This window comes from Mastomys coucha, unplaced genomic scaffold (genome assembly GCF_008632895.1).
Source record: "Mastomys coucha isolate ucsf_1 unplaced genomic scaffold, UCSF_Mcou_1 pScaffold14, whole genome shotgun sequence".
NCBI lineage: Eukaryota > Metazoa > Chordata > Mammalia > Rodentia > Muridae > Mastomys > Mastomys coucha.
This window is the reverse complement of record NW_022196896.1, coordinates 130,441,264-130,459,809: the sequence shown is the minus strand read 5'-3', so window position 1 is coordinate 130,459,809 and position 18,546 is coordinate 130,441,264. Positions and strand designations below refer to the sequence as shown.

Sequence of the window (18,546 nt, the reverse complement as noted above, 5' to 3'; positions counted from 1 at the left end):
AAAAAAAAGGAGCAAACCACAAATAGAAAAACTCAACAGCAGAAACAGACCCACAACAAAGACACAATCAGAAGACAAGGACACAGAAACGATCTAAGTGTGCCCCACGTGTGAAGTGCAGCATGGGCTGGACATGCAGCACACACCTAAGCACGCCTGAGCACACCCAGACACAGCAGCACACACCTAAGCACACCTAGACACAGCAGCGCACACCTAAGCACACCTACAAGCACACCACTTGGAAAGGGCACAGGGAGGAAAGGAATAAACAGTCAAAAATCCCTGGCTTTTTAGTGAAGGGAAAAAACAATGAGAAGAAAATCACATTAGGTCACATCAACAGACAATACAAAAGAAATTAATGGGGAACTTCAAAAAATAGCATTTAAAAAATGGAACAGAAACATAGCAGACTAGAGTTATCATTCAACCATACGAAAATATCAGGCATTCTAATATGTACATGTGTGATGCCTCCAAAGGCAAAGGGGGAATATAAACATATTTGAAGAGGGCTAGAGGGATGGCTCAGTGGTTAAGAGCATGGACTATTCTTCCAGAGGTCCTGAGTTCAATTCCCAGAACCCACAACCATCTGTAATAGGATCTGATGCCCTCTTCTGGTGTGTCTGAAGATATTAACACTGTACTCATATATAAAATAGTTAAAAAAAAAAAAAAAGAATATTTGAAGAAATACTTAACCCTAGAAAAATCCAAATTTAATGAAAACTATTAATCCATAGGCTCAATAGATCCCATTAGCAAAAACCATAAAGAAAAATATACTTATCTACAATATAATGAAACTGCTCAACACTAGTCTAGTCTTTTAAACTAGAGATGACTCATTTTACATATTAAGCAGAATAATAAGACATATAGTCAAGAAGACAGTAAAGCAACAACCTTAAAGGCCTAACAAAGATGGGGTGGAGAGCTGAAAAACTGGCCCCATGTTTAAGAGCACTTGTGGCTCTCACAGAGCGCTCAGGTTAGCACCTAACTGTAGTTACAGGGAATCTGACACCCTCTTCTGGATTCTGCCAACACTGCATCATGCATGTGGTGCACATACATGCACACGCGCGCGCGCACACACACACACACACACACACACACACACACACACACTAGACACTCGTACACATAAATATTCTTAAACAGAAAGAAAACAAGATCAGCCTACTGCTCTCAACAGCCACAAGCTTTCCAGCCAAGGCTTATTCAGACATGAAAATGCGGACAGCAGCATGCAGACATTCAGTAGTAGAAATACTAAAAGGAGAGATCCACACAGAGGAACAAGCCATCAGAATGGTGAATAAGTAAACAAGGTACTAGGTCTGAAATGTAAAGTAAAACTACGTGGTCGAAAAGTCAAAAAAAAAAAAAAATATATATATGGGGTGAAACTACTAGTGCATACAGTGCATACACAGACACACCTAACACAGGACACTCCAAGACAACATAAGTTGCACTGCTGCATGAGTATACAGTGTATACACACATACCTAACACACAACACTCCCAAGACAACACAGCATAAGGTACACTGCTGCATGAAGACACACTAGTGAGGCCAAGATCCCAGCTGGAATTAAAACACCAAATTATAAACTTGAAAACAACCATTATAACTAAAAATCAAAGATGGATAAATAACAAAGCCCATAAATAACCCAAATGAAAGAAGGAAAAAAGATAAAAGGAGTAAAATAGAGATAGAACCCACAGGCAGAAGAAGAGCCCGGGAAGAATTTCAACCCGCGTATGATAATTAGGAACTAACTGTAAGTGGCCTAAATGTGTCTATTAAAAGACAGACTTCAAACTGGGTTAAAAACCAACACTAAACCACATGGAGATTACTTAGTGCAGAAAATTTTCACATCATTTCTAATCTATAATTCATAAAATACCTTATTCATTGTGAAATAAAGAACTGTCAAAGCCTCTGGACACTTATCTGCCATCAGTTCTCTCCTTCATAATGTCAGGCTGCTGAGCTGGCATGGTCTTGTCAGGCGCCTTTCTGCAGGCTCTAGAATTCTATGACTATGACCAAACTGTTTCATCAGAGTCTCCCGTGGGCTCAAAGGTAAACAAAAGGTGGACTCTTTTGGAAGACAGGGAGACTCTGCTAGCAGCTATTGGTAAACACCACTGTGCTGAAGACCAGCATGAAGAATTCTCTAAAACACACATTCCTGGATCATATGCTCAGTGATTATGCAAGTCTAGAAGAAGGGCTATTGGAAACCTATTTTAATAAATATCCGCATTAATTTAAATGTAGAATATACATCAAGCGGCCAAATCTGAAAACCACACCCTTAGAGTATCACAAAGTCTTATCTGTTCCTATCTTTTGCCAACCTTCTATCAGTCATGGAAGGACAATGTGTACATACAAAGGATGCTCCCTTCCCTCTGGCACAGACACCCATGGCAGGCCCACTTCTACTTCAAGTATTTCGGGCCCCAGTAAGAGTTCTCAGAGTCACTCTGGCCTGAGTGTCTGGCCTCCTAGTCTATTTAAAGACTCCCACCACACCTACACACTCAACTTTTCAAACAGGATCTCACTCTGTGCCCCAGCTGGCTTAACCCACAGTCCTCCTGCCGCAGCATTCTAAATACTGGAATTCTAAGCATTTGACACCTGCTTTTTCATCCATTCTTGACTCTAGATTTCTTTTAATGGAGGCCATAAAGCTTTGACTACAGATGACACGTTACTCAGCCCACAATGCAATGCTTGCCACAGGTTATAATGAGAAGCTTAGTCAAAGCTAGCCTTGCCAGGCAGTGGTGGCGCACACCTTTAATCCCAGCACTTGGGAGGCAGAGGCAGGCAGATTTCTGAGTTCGAGGCCAGCCTCAAACTGGTCTACAGTTCCAGGACAGCCAGGGTTACACAGAGGAACCCTGTCTCAAAAAAAACAAAACAAACAAACAACAAAAAAAGCAAAAGCAGAAATTCAAAAAAACCCTATCATAATACAAGATATATGTATATATATCGTATGCAATACACATCTATAAAAATGTCATTAATATTGTTTAAAACCTATCACTGCTGCTGAAAAAAATCTCTGTACATATATGTATACACACGCACACATACACACACACACATGCACATACACACCATATATACACAGCTACTGGTATCTTTAAATACAACAGCATCAAGGTGTTATGTAAAGGCAAGGGTTAGGTGTGCTACAAGGTTTCTACAGCTTACTGAAGTAGCACACTGGCTTAGCGTTTATTTACTATTATGTGTAGAGGGTGTGTCCGGTAGGTATATAAGCAGATGTCTTGGCATGTGTGACAGAAGTCAGTTCTCTCCTCCCACCATGTGGGCTCTGGATGGGACTCAGGGTGTCGGGAAGCATCTTACCCAGAAGCGCACGCTGACGGTTTTGTTTGCAGTGCTCAAAGCTCAAGGCCTCACTCCCAGGAGGCAAACACTGAGCTATAGCCAGCCTACTACCTTACTTCTCAATTGATGGTAACACAAATTAGAGATGAAAATTACAATTCTGGGAACACTCTTTGAAACATACAAAAAAGTATAACTAAAGAAAAACATAGGAATAAAAAATGGAATTATCAGAAAATACTTAATCTGAAAGGAACTTAGGAAAGGAATAAGCAAAAATTAATGAAATAAAACAGAAAAATACCAGCCTTAAGTCCAACCAAACAATTATCCCACCTAGAAATGGACTATTTTAGTTAAAAGAACAGACTACCCGGCAAGGGCAACCCTGGGCTACTCTGTTAACCAGGGCCTTTCTTTCCTTCCTCTTTTGAGAGCATCTCACCACGTAAGTCAGGCTGGCCTCAGATTTACTATGTACACACAGCCCTGGAGATCCCAGCACTTGGGAGGCTGAGGCAGGAGGGTTATAAGTTTGAGGCCAATCTGGGCTACACATGTTCTAATCAGAGAATGGAATCTTTACAGGAACCTAGCCATTCCCATCTCTAAGCCCACTGAAAACTGCTGCCCACTGTACATTAAACTAAGCATATACATCCTTCTAATTCTGGATCATGAGACATTGTTTTATCTTAAAACTCATGAAAGATGACAAAAGAGTAACAGTAAGAATATTTCTGTGCGGGGCAGTGGTGGCACACACCTTTAATCTCAGCACTTGGGAGGCAAAGGCAGGCAGATTTCTGAGTTTGAGGCCAGCCTGGTCTACAGAGTGAGTTCCAGGACAGCCAGGGCTATACAGAGAAACCCTGTCTCAAAAAAAAAAAAAAAAAAAAAAAAAAGAATATTTCTGTTAACAATGGAGTACTTCTCTGTATAAAGCACAAAGTTACAAAATCGCCCCAGGAGTACAAGCAGCACCCCTGCGAACTCTCACCTCCCTACACAGAAAAGAAATACAAAGTAGCTGAAAACCTCCTAATCTTCAGCTTTTTAAGAGAATTTATTATCTACAATAGAAAAGTTTAAAACTTAGACGTGGAAGTCTAAACCAGGCCTAGGCGCAGCTCTCTGCTCTACTGCTTATAAGCTGCCTGTGCCTAGTCACTAGGCCTACTATTTAATTAGAGTAGACTTTATCATTTACAGAGTGGCCCTCCCAGATGCTGGGAACACACAGGTGTGCACCAGTGCACTGGGCTGCCTGCCACCAACACTTTCAGACCCCAACAATGACGCTGTCTATGTTGTATCTGATGGAGCCCACAGCCTTCCCACTCTACAACTCTGCATCTGGAGCTGTCTAGAGATTTAAATTTCAATGTTCCTTCTGTGTTTTATTAGAGATTTTCTTTATTTACATGTAAATTTCTCCTTTCCCAGTTTCCCCTCCAAAAAACAAAGAAACAAACAAAAACAAACCCCTGTTGCCTCCCCCCTCCCCATGCCTGCCACCCCGCCCTCTCCCACTTCTTGGCCCTGGTATTCCCCTACACTGGGGCACAGAACCTTCACAGGGCCGAGGTCCTCTCCTCCTATTGATGATCGAATTTGCAATCCTCTACTATAGATGTGCTGCCAGAACAATCAGACCTACCATGTGCAGTCCTTGGTTGGTGGTTGAGACCCTGGGAGCTCTGTGTTTTAAGTCTTCATTCATCCTATGAAACCAGCAAGCAGAATAGCACCTACACTGTATAGTGGCAGGCAGGAACCAACTGATTTTTAAAAACAGGCATAAAGGTATACCTGAGACACACAGCTAAGAGTGCATGTGTGCACGTGGGCACCCACACATTCTACTTTTAGAAGGCTTGATAAGGAAACTAAGCCCTTTCTTGGGGGAAGATGAGATTGGAGCCTGAGAAACAGAACAGAGAGGTCCTTCTTAGCAAAAATCCCAAAAGGTGGTGTGCTCACTTTTAAACCCAGACAGTGTACAGCAGAGGTAGGTGGATCTGGGTTGGAGGCTAGCCTGGTCTAGGTCTAGTAAGTTCCAGGACAGTATGTAGAGACCCAGACCACCAACACCAAACTAGCCCAAATCTCTCTTTCAGTACAAAAGTCAAAGCTGCAGGTACTGTCAGCAGAGAAGTGAGAGATGCCCATTCTCACCTGTGTAAAGAAACCAATACAGACCCATTCATCAGGCAATTGCACAGTTTCTTCTCTCTTCATGATCACTTTCCACTCTTACTACAGAATTTTGTCCCAATATGCTTTTATGCTTAAGATTTTTGTCTGTGAACTGGTAACGGAGACTAGCCTACACCGTGGACTGGTAATGGAGACTAGCCTACACCGTGGACTGGTAACGGAGACAAGCCTACACCGTGGACTGGTAATGGAGACGAGCCTACACTGTGGAGCTCCAGGCTGGGGTGAAGACAGGGAGAGCTGCTTACCCAGCTGAGACTCCCGAGCACTCACACAAAAGCCAGTGCAGTCCTGTTTATCTGTCACCATGGTGCTGAGGAAGGCGGCTGCTAGGGAAGCTCAGCCAGCCAGTCAGTCAGCAGTCCTAGGTCCACTGGGAAATCTCACCTCAGAACATCTCCACACACTTGCACACATGCAGAAACATGCATAGAATACCAACACACAGAGACACACACAATTTGTGTTTTCTTTAATCATACAACTTAAAAAGTTTTAGTTTTCATTGTTGCTCTTAATAATGTTGACTATTACAAACAGTAAATAATTTTCTATTGAAAAGGCAATGGAAATCTTTAAAAAAAATTTTTTAAGAAAAAAAAAGGAAGGGACTGGAGAGAAGTCTCAGCTGTTAAGAACACTGACTGCTCTTCCAGAGGTCCTGAGTTCAATTCCCAGCGACCACATGGTGGCTCACAACCATCTGTAATAGGATCTGGTGCCTTCTTCTGGTGTGTCTGAAGACAGCAACAATGTACTCATGCATAAAATAAATAAATCTTAAAAAAAAAAAGCCTTAAGAAAAGGCAAGGGTCTTTGTCAACATGCCACAAACTAGAGTCAAGTGAGAAGGAGGAGCTCTCCATGGAACGCATTAACCCCTGACAGGCCTGAGGACATGAGCAGGTGTGGGACACTTTATTAGCAACTGTTTACATTTGAAGACCAAAAAAGCAGGAGGAAGAATCTAAAACCTGACTGGACAAGCAGTGAAGAACACTTTTTCTCTCTCTTCTAGAGACCCAAATTCAATTCCCAGTACCAGCTTCAAGTGAAGGGCAGCCATCTTTAACTCCAGTCAGGGGATGTATTACTCAGGGGTGTCTAGAGTCACAGAACGTGCAGAATGTCTCTCTATATTGAGGGAATTGATTGTGATGACTTACAGTCTGTAGTCCAATTAACAATGGGCGGCTGGGAATGGGAAGTCCAAGGATCTAGTAGTTGCTCAGTCCCATGAGGCTAGTTGTTTCAGCTGGCCTTCTCTGGCAGTAGGTTCCACAGATGTGAGGGCAAGTGCACGCAGGCGAAGAGTGAACTCCCTTTTCCACTGTCCTTATTTGGGCCTCCAGCAGAAGGTGTGGCTCAGGTTAAAGGTGTGTACCACCACACCTCCACTTGACCTAAGCTTATCTTTACTTGGAATTTACTCTGTCTCAGGCTGGTTTTGAACTCTTGAGATCTGCTTGCCTGAGATTTAAGGCATGTACTACCTTGCCTGGGCCTAAGCTTTTCATGGCCACTATACTTGAAGATCAAGTGCCCTCCATTTCTAGATTGTAGACAATCCAGATGTAGTCAACTTGACAACCAGAAAGAGCCATCCCAGGCAGGATGCCTTCCCTGGTCTAGACGAAGGGAAGGAGTGTTGTGGATGCTGTCCGCCAGACGTGCCGTGGCCATTTCACTCACACTCCCAGCAGGTGCCACACATCAGCACAGGACAGGGCCTGTCCACATTGTTAGGCAGGGAAGACTCTTCCAAGGCTCCACCCTTCCCTAAGGATGTTAGAGGGAATTAACAGTTGCTAGGGTGAGTCTATCTCAAGAGACTCAGCCCACCTGAGAAACTACTGGTGGTTAAACATCACTTGGGGATGGGATGTGTGGGAGAGGAGCAGGCTTCTTTTTACAGAACTGTAGCCATGGTAAGAGCTCCAGAGTCCTGTAACTAACCCCTAACCCTTGCTCAGATGAGCAGTCCTGAATTTGATGTCATTGCTCCCAAAAGGCATGTAAGAGGAGGAGGAGGACTGGTTACCAAGAGAGAGATGACAGGGAACCAGGTGACCATCATCAAAATGCATGGCCCGCATGCGTGCTGGCTTGGTAGCCCACCTGACTGTGTGTGGAACTAAGCAGACTTCAGGCGGCTGATGCACACGTGTGAAGGATTCTTAGTTACATCTTTTGGAGTGGGAAGTGGGAAGACCCACTGTAACCCAGACCACACCTTCTGCTGGATAAAAACCTAGATAAAGGAGGAGGAAGAAGGGAGCTTGCCTTCTGCCTGCTGGCTCGCTTGCTGGCAAGTCCATACCTTTATTGGCATTGGAACACATTTTTTGGAATACCAGTGTATACTGAAGAGCAGCTGAGGCACCCAGCCTCATGGAGTGACCAGCTTTGAAATCCTTAGACCTTCCACGGGCAGACAGCCATTGCTGAACTGGATCACAGCAGCCTAATAAATCACACACACACACACACCACACACATGCACATGTATTCTCTCAGTTCTATCCTTCTAGAGAACTCTAACATGTATGAAATTATAAAAATAAATGGGGCTTCAACATTTTATATTATATAAATATAAAAACATATTATAAAAATAAATGGGGCAAACACCATAATAGAACAGGGGCCAAGCTCCTGCAGAGCAGTGGGCCAGATGGTTTCATGACTAGGACACCAGAGTGGACGCGGGACACAGTCAGTCTACTTTATACTGCAGGGTGAAGTCAGTCCTGGGACAGGATAGTGCCACAGCAGCCATCACCCCTTGATCACTCCAAGAGGAACCCTGTATCTTTACAGTATGAGACCTGGCAGGCACTACTGCACCACCAGAAGAAGAAACAGGCCGCCTTTAGGGCAACAGTGCTGAGAAACAAGATTACCACACCGCTGACTTGCCAACAAGCAAAAAATAAACTAGAAGGAAGTCAAAAGGAGACAACTAGCCAGCATACCCTTCTGAAATGTCAGTGTCTCTGGGCAGTCGGTGCATGCATGCCTGTAGCCTAGAACCAAAGGCTGGAAGATTGCAAGTCTGAAGTCAACCTGGGCTACTTAAGTTCTGGCCAGTCTAAGGTAAGCCAGGTAAACCACACTGAGAAATAAAGCATACGCAGCACCTCACCCAGGAGCAGAGACATGACAGTGTGTGACTCCCAAGCAGGGCCGTGGAGGACGGGCAGTGCTGGCACCTCAAGCCATTTCAGTATGCACCATACACACACAGCAGAATTCTATGGATGCTAAACTTTTCAGAGTGAAGGGACTGCATCTAGTAAAGAATCCCTTTGCTCTTAGGATACAAGGGTTAAATGTAACAATTTATCCTCAAAAGGCTCACTGTAGAAATTAACATTAGAACATATACTGTATTTTGCCTATATTTATGTAGAGGGCAGAGCTGACTGGAAGAATACTAGTAAAGGAGTTTCAGTCAGAAAGTCACTCTATTTCTGCTACTTTTGTGTGAGTAAAGACTTAAAACTACTAAGTTTAATTTTAAACTAAATCATAAGAAACAAATTAGGATTTTGGCCTTATTTAGCTTGCTCAGGAAAGCAGAAAGCCATCTCAGCAGATGTATCAAAAGTATAAAGGCCTACTATGCACTGGTAACTCAACTACGGGTAAAATAAAAAATGTGTCAGCCCTTGGATTCTTACAGCCAGCAAGCCAAAACAGTTCTATCTTCAGCTTTTATAAATAAAATGTTATTGGAAAACATATGTTAACACATATTTACTATTTCGTGGCAGATCTGGGCAGGTACAAAAGCAGCCACAAGCCAAGCAAGCCTACTGCTTATACTCTCTGATACACTCCAGAACTCTCCAATTACAGCCTAGTGCTGTAGCAAAAACGTAAGTCAGTCACTTTCGGGGAGGAAGAATACTAATTTTATCTATATTTGAGATACTTTATTATGTAGTTCTGGCTGTTGTAGAACTCATTATGTAGACCAGGTTGGCCTCGAACTCAAGAAAGATCCACTTGCCTCTGTGTAGGGATTAAATGAGTGCACCATCATGCCTGGAGTGAATTTGTGTGTGTGTGTGTGTGTGTGCGCGCTGGGGATGGAACCAGAACACTTGCAAATGCTAGGCTAGGCAAGTATTCTACCCCTGTGTAGCACAATATTATAAAGAGGCAAATCTGAAAAGATCATGACTCAGTCCTTACACATGCCCTCAGCAACAGAGAAGCCAAGTTTGAATGTGTGCTCTGCAGCATGCAAGGCAAAACTACAACACATTAAAGTCACTGAAGCACCAAGTAACTGACACACTGGCCTATAGAATGACTTTGTAACTGACACAATGTCCTGTGGAATGGCTTTGTAACTGACACACTGCCCTATACAATGACCTTGTAACTGACATGCTGTCCTGTAGAATGGCTTTATGAGTAATTGACACATGTCCTGTAGAATGCTTCAGGTGAGCTGGGTTTTTAAAGTTTTTCTACATTTATTCATTTGCGTTTGTATGTTTATGCACATGAGGGTCTGGTGGTCAGAGGGTAGCTTGACTCTCTCCTTCTACCAGGTGGGTCCTGGAGACTAACTCAGGCCACCAGGCTGACTGGCCTTCACCACTGATTCATCTCACCAGGCCACATTTCTGGTTTTTGAGACAAAGCCTGGGTCCAGCATTTGCTGCTGTATACTCTAGAGTGGCCTCAAACTCGTAATCTTCCTACCCTGTGGCTTGATGGACCTTCCAGGCCCAGATTTGGCATCCTTTTTTTTTTTTTTTTTTTTTTCAAGATAGGGTTTCTCTGTATAGCCCTGGCTGTCCTGGAACTCACTCTGTAGAGCAGGCTGGCCTTGAACTCAGAAATCCACCTGCCTCTGCCTCCCAAGTGCTGGGATTAAAGGCGTGTGCCACCACTGCCAGGCAGAGTTTTGTTGTTATTTTTTATTTTTTTTTAAGATTTATTTATTTATTGTTATATGTAAGTACATTGTAGCTGTTTTAAGATGCACCAGAAGAGGGCGTAAGATCTCATTATGGATGGTTGTGAGCCACCATGTGGTTGCTGGGATTTGAATTCAGGACCTTTGGTAAAGCAGTCAGTGCTCTTACCCGCTGAGCCATCTTACCAGCCCCCAAGACTTGGCATTCTTGAATATAACTAAATGTGGGGAGAGGAGCTTGCTCTGAACACATACACCCTTTTTGGTGATTATTCCTTAAATAACACAACTACTATCTGTATTAAATAATATAAGAAGTATAGAGATCATTCAGTAATGCATAAGCTGTAAGCAAAGATGCCATTTGGTAAAGGGACTCCCTCATATGCAAAGCAAGCAGTATTTGGTACTAGGGTTCTGGAACCAATTCCCTAGGGATCCTGAAAACTGTTAAGTTAGACAGTGAGTCACCAAGACCACACTTTCTAACTGCTGCTGGACTGAGAAATGAAGCTGCCAAAGAGGACTCACAGGGCATGGGTCCCCACTGCTTCCTCTTGGTGAGAAGACTTCCTCCCCCACAGTCTTACTAACCTAATTGTTTTGTTTACTAATCATTTTTTTTCTTTTTTTTTTTTTTTTTTTTTTTTTTTGAGACAGGGTTTCTCTGTATAGCTCTGGCTGTCCTGGAACTCACTCTGTAGACCAGGCTGGCCTCGAACTCAGAAATCCGCCTGCCTCTGCCTCCCAAGTGCTGGGATTAAAGGCGTGTGCCACCACGGCCCGGCTAATCATTTTTTTGATGGGTAGTTTAAATAAAAAATGTGAACAAGCCCAGGTCCAAATTACCATCAATTCCCAGAAAGTTAAGTGTTAAACAAATGAGTTATTTCTACTAAAATGAACTTGACATATTTGCATGTAAAAACGGCGGTCTACATTAAGATATAAAGGCTTAGCTCAGCAGTGACATTTGTAATGACTGACTTACACAGGCTCCGCCTGCCTCTTCTCCCTTCTCCCAGAAGTGCACAGTAGAGGGTGACCTACAGCTGGGTGAAGGGAACTTTTGTGTAAGTTTACATTTATACCCTAAAATAGTGTTGTTGTTTAAAAAAAAAAATCAACAAATCATAGTGAAAATCTTATGTGACCAAAATCTAACACTTGCCGGGCAGTGGTGGGGCACGCCTTTAATCCCAGCACTTGGGAGGCAGAGACAGGCGGATTTCTGAGTTCGAGGCCAGCCTGGTCTACAGAGTGAGTTCCAGGTCAGCCAGGGCTATACAGAGAAACCCTGACTCAAAAATACCAAAACAAAACAAAACAAAACAAAAAACCAACAACAACAACAACAAAATCTAACACTTATTTCTAGTTTCCAAAAAACTCTCAACAAACTTCAGAAAATTTTGCCTGATACATGTACATGGCATCTGTTAGAGTGATAAACACCAAAATTCAAAATGTTTCCTCTTCCAAGTACGCTGTGAGGACAAGGACCAGGCAGAGCACAGCTGCAACCCATGTCTGCAAAGGGACCTCTAGTCACACATTACCTCTCGCCCTATGTGCATACATTATACATCTCCAACACAGAATGAAGGGGTCTCAGAGCTCGATAGGAAGTCAGCAAGGGAACAGGCAAAGCCGGCTTACAAACTCGTACAAAGTCCAGGAACTTGATGGAGACTGCCAAGAGTAAGAGGCAGGGCCTGACAGTTTAAGAAGCCCTAGTACTTCTTCCTACATGAGGGGCACTTAAAGAGCCTGTGTGATAACTGCTCAGAGGCTCCAGGAAACCAAGGAGCTCTGGCACCCAAGAGCCAAGATGGAGTTGATGGGTTTGGAGGGTGCACCTGGTGACCACTCAAAGCCTGTCTACCCTTACAGTCTCCTCTCCACCAAGCTTTCACCCCAAGCCCAAACTCGGAAGGGAGTGTCCCTCCTCTTAGACCCTAGATGTCAATTAGAGTTATTCTCAGACACAAGACAAAAGCAAAGCAAATCCTAACCCAATTGTAGGAGCTTCTAACTCTATCAGGTAGCTGATGACAAAAAAGGCTTACCAAAGGAGAAAAATATTTTTACTTCAAAATATAAGAGCGAATATTAAGATACAACAATTCAATAAGCAAATATAAATTCTTTGTTTTGAAGCCAGGCAAGTGAGCCTGTGTGGACTTATGTGCAGCTCGTGTGTAGTACAGAGCTCTCGGAGGCCTGAGGTTGGGATTCCCTGGAACTGGAATTACATATGAATGGCTGGGAGCCACAACATGGGTGCTGAAAATGGGAGCCCAGGCCTCTGTAATAGCAGTAGGCACTCTTAACTGCTCCCCCACCTCTCCAGCCCCTACTAAACTAGCCAATGCGCTCTTTCAAGTCCAGCTCATAGACAACACTGAAATACTCCTTTCCAAGGCCCCTCCCCACAGACTCCCTGCTACTAGATAGAGTCCCACATTGTTGCCACACCTTCCCTTTGGCAAACCTTGTGAGGGTTGGTTTTCAAAAGCACCCAGAAGTGCTCCAGGGAGAAGACGCCTCTGGCCTCTATGGGCACTTGCACTCAGAAGCACACACACATACATAGAACTTAACACTAAAAAGAAATGTTTAAAAAAAAAAAAAAAGGGCAGCCAGAGGAATGGGGTCTGAGAGGAATACAGCCGGATCTGTCATGCTCAGCCCTTCTAGACCAGCATTTCTGTCACTGCTTTAACAGTCCCCACAAGCCCCCAAAGCCATGTAGACAGACTCCAAAACCTCGAGAATTGAATCTGAGAAACGGTACACAGCACACCCAGCTGCTAAGGCTCAGCATCATGCTTTGTCACTGTTAAAACAAGAGTAAACAGGGCGCTGGTGAGATGGCTCAGTGGGTAAGGGCACCAACTGCTCTTCCGAAGGTCCTAAGTTCAAATCCCAGCAACCACATGGTGGCTCACAACCACCTGTAATGAAATCTGATGCGATGCCCTCTTCTGGTGTGTCTGAAGACAGCTTCAGTGCACTTATTTATAATAATAAACAAATCTTTAAAAACAAACAAAAGCCCCCAAGAGTAAACACACACAGAGCCAGCTCTCCTAGCTCCAAAGCATGCCTATGTAAACTCATCCAAGGCCTCCTCTAGATTTCAGGAATGGAGTTCAACAAATTGTCTATACAGCTATTATGTTGTAAACTAGGCAATTTAAAAGACAAAACCTTAATCACAGTATTGTATTTGTTTGAATGTATGTGTCTACGCATTTTTGCCTGGATGTAAGGTCTTTGTACCAGCATGCCAGGTGGCCATCAAGGTCTGGAGGTGGTTTTAGATTCCCTGGAACTGGACTTATAGCCAATTGAGAGTCACCAACTGGGTGCTGAGAACTGAACCTGGGTTCTCCGGAAGAGCAGGATGCTCTTAACTTCTGAGCCACCTCTCCAGGCCTAAATACAGTATTTAAAAAAAAGAAGGCCTAGCCTAGTTCAAGTCCCGTCCGCACTTGGGGATTTCTGTGGCTAGGGTGGGGTCGTCAGAACTAGATGCCACAGCATCGCGGCGGCAGAGCTCCTGGAAACTACCAAGTGGAATCACTCTTGGAATAAGAATCAGCAGTGTGTTACTTTAATAAGCTTAAGTTTCACTGAAGCACCCACAGAGAAGTTCTGTGTCTCTAAGCCCTAGCTCATCCATTCCAGAAACTCAGCAACATCCAATTGTAACTTTGGAAAGGTGACAATGAAATGCTGAAGCATTTCTAAAAATCTGTATTAACTCCATTAGTCAAGATAATCAAAATTACAAAGGGTTTTTACTCTGAAATCTGCTGAGACAGCTATTCAAACTGGCTTGTTTGCCTTCACTTGGAAATTTAAAATGTTTTACACAATACCGTACTGAAAATTTCAAACATAAAATGTTATTACTTTCCTAAGGTTAATTTTAATACTTTTGAATAATAACTATTTTACCTTTGTGGCCTTTTCATAAATGCACAATATATGTCTGCCATTATTGAGACTCAAGAGTTTTCATCTCCAAAGCTATCAGCCAGCCCCACCTTTGCTCAGTTCTTTCTCCCACCCTACAAGTTCTGTACAGACTTTGGGACTTGAAGCCAATTATGAGGGCTTATAATACCTTCGGTCAAGATCGGGTTCCCACTGTGTCCTCTCTCTGTCTCCCTGGGCACAGAAGAATTACCCTCCTTTTTCAACATAGTCTAGGCCATTTATCTAGAAAAGACAACCAAGATTCTAGGGCCTGACCACAAAATCATTTTCTCCCTATCGTGAGGGCACTCAATTGGTATAGGGAGGGCTCTGGGTAAACTCTGGCTGCCCTCCATAAAAGAGAAAGTCACCCTTTCAGGCTGCTAAGTTCACTTGTAAGGGCAGCCCCGGGTCCTCTAGGGCCTGCCCCTTATCTCTAGGACGTTTCTTAACCTGTGGGTCACTATCCCTTTGGGACTGAACGACCCTTTAACAGGGGTCACCTAAGACCACCAGGAAACAAAGATATTTGTATTATAATTCACAACTGTAGCAAAATTGCAGTTATGAAGTATCAACAAAAATTCTGTTATGGTTGGGGACTGCCTCAGGAAGGCTGTGAGAGGCACTGCTCTGGGGTGAAGAGCCGTTCCTCTTTACCAGCTCTCATGTTTTCCATGTGTGCACTACAGTTAGACTGTCTCTTCATTCATGAAAGATCAAAGTAGTCAAAATGCTCTGTGTTTCCAACACTTCCCGTAAAGGTAGTAGTAACCCGTTAAACTTTAGCAACTGAGAAAACCCAGGATTATTCTAAGAATGTCTTCAATCAAATTATAAATAGCTAATAAAATATTTGTGCCTTCAAGTATGTTTTAACCTAAACTGAACGGAGAACTAAGGCTTAAACGGCAAGCACTGAGCAACCTCTCTAAGTACTGACTCTGTAACGGCAGCCCTACATCCTTCTCTGCTTCTTGAAGCCACCTTTGCTCGAGGCTCATGGCAGTATTGTTCCAAATGTCACACATAGCAAATCATGTTAGGGTGTGAATGATGACATAAAGTAGGGGTTTTTTATACCTGACTCAGTGACAAGACAGAGGCATGACAGCTATGGAGCTACCCTAGCAGCCGACACCTTCCTGACAGCACTTCCTGACAGGGCTGCGGGTGACCAGTTCTACAGCTGCCTTTCAGACCTATTCTACCCCAGATTACTGTGACATGCTTCCTTCCAGACTGCGCTCCAACCGCCAAGCAGAGGCCGCACTTCTCCCGGCGTGCACGGGCCCTGACTCAAAGGGACAAATACTCAGATGATCCTGCTAGTCAGCCACAAACATGCACACTTTATAAGAACAAGAGGCTCTGGGCTCAGAATGACAATCAGGGCAACATCCCCAGTCCTAACCTTGGGAGAGCGCTAAAAATCAATAGGCACTTTGATCACACAGTAAGCCAGGAAGTGACCTACGGGAGAAAAAAACTAAATGCAGAAGCTGGGTTTTACTGTGTGTTGTTCCCTTAAGACAAATCCTTAGGAAGAGCAGCCATGTCCCTGAGCAGACTTAGCAACAGGTAGGTCTGTAAGGACCACTCGCTTTAAAAATCCTCTCTAGAGAAGCCTTCTCTGCTGGTTTGTGTTCTATCAAGTTTAACACAGGTTGACTCCTCTCACCTGAGGAGTCAACTTCTGTTGGGCACTAGGCAAGCCCGGAGGGCATTTTCTTAGGGACCCATGTGGGAGGGCCTAGCCCAGCCTTGCAGTTGGTAGTGCCACCTCTGGATACCCTGGGTGCTAAGCAAGCCAGGAGGGACACACCTGGTAAGTGGTGCCCACCCCTCCCCCCATGGCCTCTGCATCAGCTTCCGCTGCCAGGTTCCTGCCCAGACTGCCTTGATGATGATGATGAACTGTAATAAGGAAGAATAGGGAGACAAACCTCAAGTTGCCTTTGGCCATGTTGTTACATCATACCAAGAGAAGTGCTGAGTAAGATACTTTCTCAAGGCAGCGCCTCCCTTCGCTCAGAACAGGAATTTAAAAATGGAGTGAAGAAAATCGTGTCAGACAATGTTACTGATGATCTGCATAGTATCTGGAAGAGCAATTTCAACGGCGGCAGCATCTCTGGATTACCTGGACAGGTATGAAATCACACTCTCTAGTCTGGGCAGGCTCTCCTCTAACCAGCTCTTGTCTCACGGTATTCAGCTAAACTCTGCATATTTCTTGGTCTCAGGTCTCCCACTATCTACACTTGATACAGTTTGTGCACACTTTATTCCTAAAGTGCATTCCAGAATCTGCTGACTTTATTTTTCACCAGTCACTCTATCTGGAAACATTAACAGAGTAGAAATCATTTGTACTTAAGTGTGATTTACAACTTCTTCCCATATAAAATTAGCTAAGTCAGTCTTTTCTATCTCCAACCCATATTATTTTCTGAAGCTTAGAAAAACACAAAACACACTCAAAATGAAAGACATCTTTCTAAACGCCACATGGAAACAATGTCCACAAGTTGAGCAGTTTTTTTTTTAAATGTACAAAAAGAATCAACTCTTTAAAAACTTTAGTTATCTCGACGGAAACCTGCAATTTTAGCATTTAAGTACGAGAACGAGCTTTGAACACTCCCAATCTCAAAAAGCTGCTCTGTGAACCTAGTCACTGCATCCTGCCAAGGCCACACCTTCTAACCTCCCCGAAAATCGGAAATCAAGTGTGTGAGCTGTGGTGGCGGGGTCCCCCAAAACGGCTCAGAGCTCTCAAGTACAACACAGGTATGCAATCAGCACACACTGGGGCGAGGGAACCCCAGAAGGCGGGCCGAGCACCGCACCGCCACCGCCGCCGCGCAGCCCCGGAGCCTCGCGGAAACACCTCCCGGCGCCCGCCGCCTCCTTCCCCGGGGCGAGGGTGCGGAAGCCACTCAGGAAAAACACACCCATGTCCCCTCTCCGGCCTCCGCCCCACCGGCTTCTGCTTCCCCAACAGCCGCCCTGCGGCCCGAGCCTGCGGGCGGCGGCCGAGGTCGAGCCACGCGGGCGCCCCCAGCGCGGCGGGGTCCCGAGTCCGCCCGCCCGCCAGCCGCCCTCCGGGGCTGCCGGGCCGCCCGCCACTCACGTCCGTCCGCGTCCTCCGGCAGGTCCTCCTGGAGCAGCGAGAGGTCTGCGCCGGGGGAGAGAAGAAAGGCCGGGTCAGCGTCCTGGGCCGGCGCCGCGCCCCAGCCGCCCGCCGCCCGCCCGGCGGCGCCTCCCCGCGCCGGCCTCTCCCGGGCACTGCCGAGCGCGGGGAGCCGCCGCCGCCGTCGCCGCCGCCGCCGCCCGGGGAACTGGGGCCACGTACCCGCCATCTTGTGCTCGCCCCCGCCTCCTCGTCTCCCGGGATCCCGCTCCGCGAGCCGCGCGAGCCGGGAGCCGGTGGGCGCGCGCGGGCCGGCGGGGGCGCGCGCGGGGCGGGCCGAGGCCCGGGCCTGCGGCGGCGACGGCGGCGGCAGCGGCGGCGGCTCCCGTTCGCCCGCCCCGCGCGCCGTCCGCCGCCCGCCGCCCGCCTCCCGCGCCCGGCCGGCCCGGCCCGGAGGCGCGCTCCCACCCGCGGCTAGAGGCGCCCTGGCGCCGAGCGTGCAGAGCGCGGCGCGAGCTGCCCGCCCGGGACCTGCGGCGTGTGCCCGAGCCCGGCGGGCGGGGTCCCCGCGGCCCGCAGCTCTGTTGGGTCACCGGCCTCGCCCACCGCCGGCCGCCGCCCGCTCCGCCGCGCGCCACTCGGCGCCCGCGCCCCTCCCAGACCTGCTCGTGCGTCGCCGGCGGTCGGCGGCCGAGCCTCCCGCCTCCGTGTGGAGGAAGCGCCGCCTCCGCCCGCGCGCTCAGGCCTCGCGAGTGACTGAACAAAGCCCGGGCCGCGGCCGGACGACAGTTGAGTGACAAAAGTTCCGCTGGGCCCTCCCGTGCGGCACGTTAAAGCCGCGGCACCGGCTTCCGAGCCCGCGCGCCCCTG

The 18,546-nt window shown here is 46.1% G+C and overlaps 1 protein-coding gene across 5 annotated transcripts in view; it reads right to left on the bottom strand.

Moving 5' to 3' along the window:
• The window catches only part of Ppp4r1 (protein phosphatase 4 regulatory subunit 1), a 57,564-nt gene extending 39,541 nt beyond the window's left edge, over positions 1-18,023 (bottom strand). For 2 of the 5 annotated variants that reach the window (XM_031368605.1, XM_031368607.1), the window contains exons 1-2: positions 17,899-18,023; positions 17,677-17,721 (exon numbers count right to left, since the gene is read on the bottom strand). In XM_031368605.1, coding sequence (XP_031224465.1) covers positions 17,677-17,721; positions 17,899-17,905 — 52 coding nt within the window. In that variant the 5' untranslated portion in view covers positions 17,906-18,023. Of the gene's footprint in view, positions 1-1,928; positions 2,380-17,497; positions 17,655-17,676; positions 17,722-17,898 lie in introns of those variants that run through there. The other 3 variants (XM_031368606.1, XM_031368609.1, XM_031368608.1) reach the window with 3 other exon arrangements.
• Between the last annotated feature and the right edge of the window lie 523 nt (positions 18,024-18,546).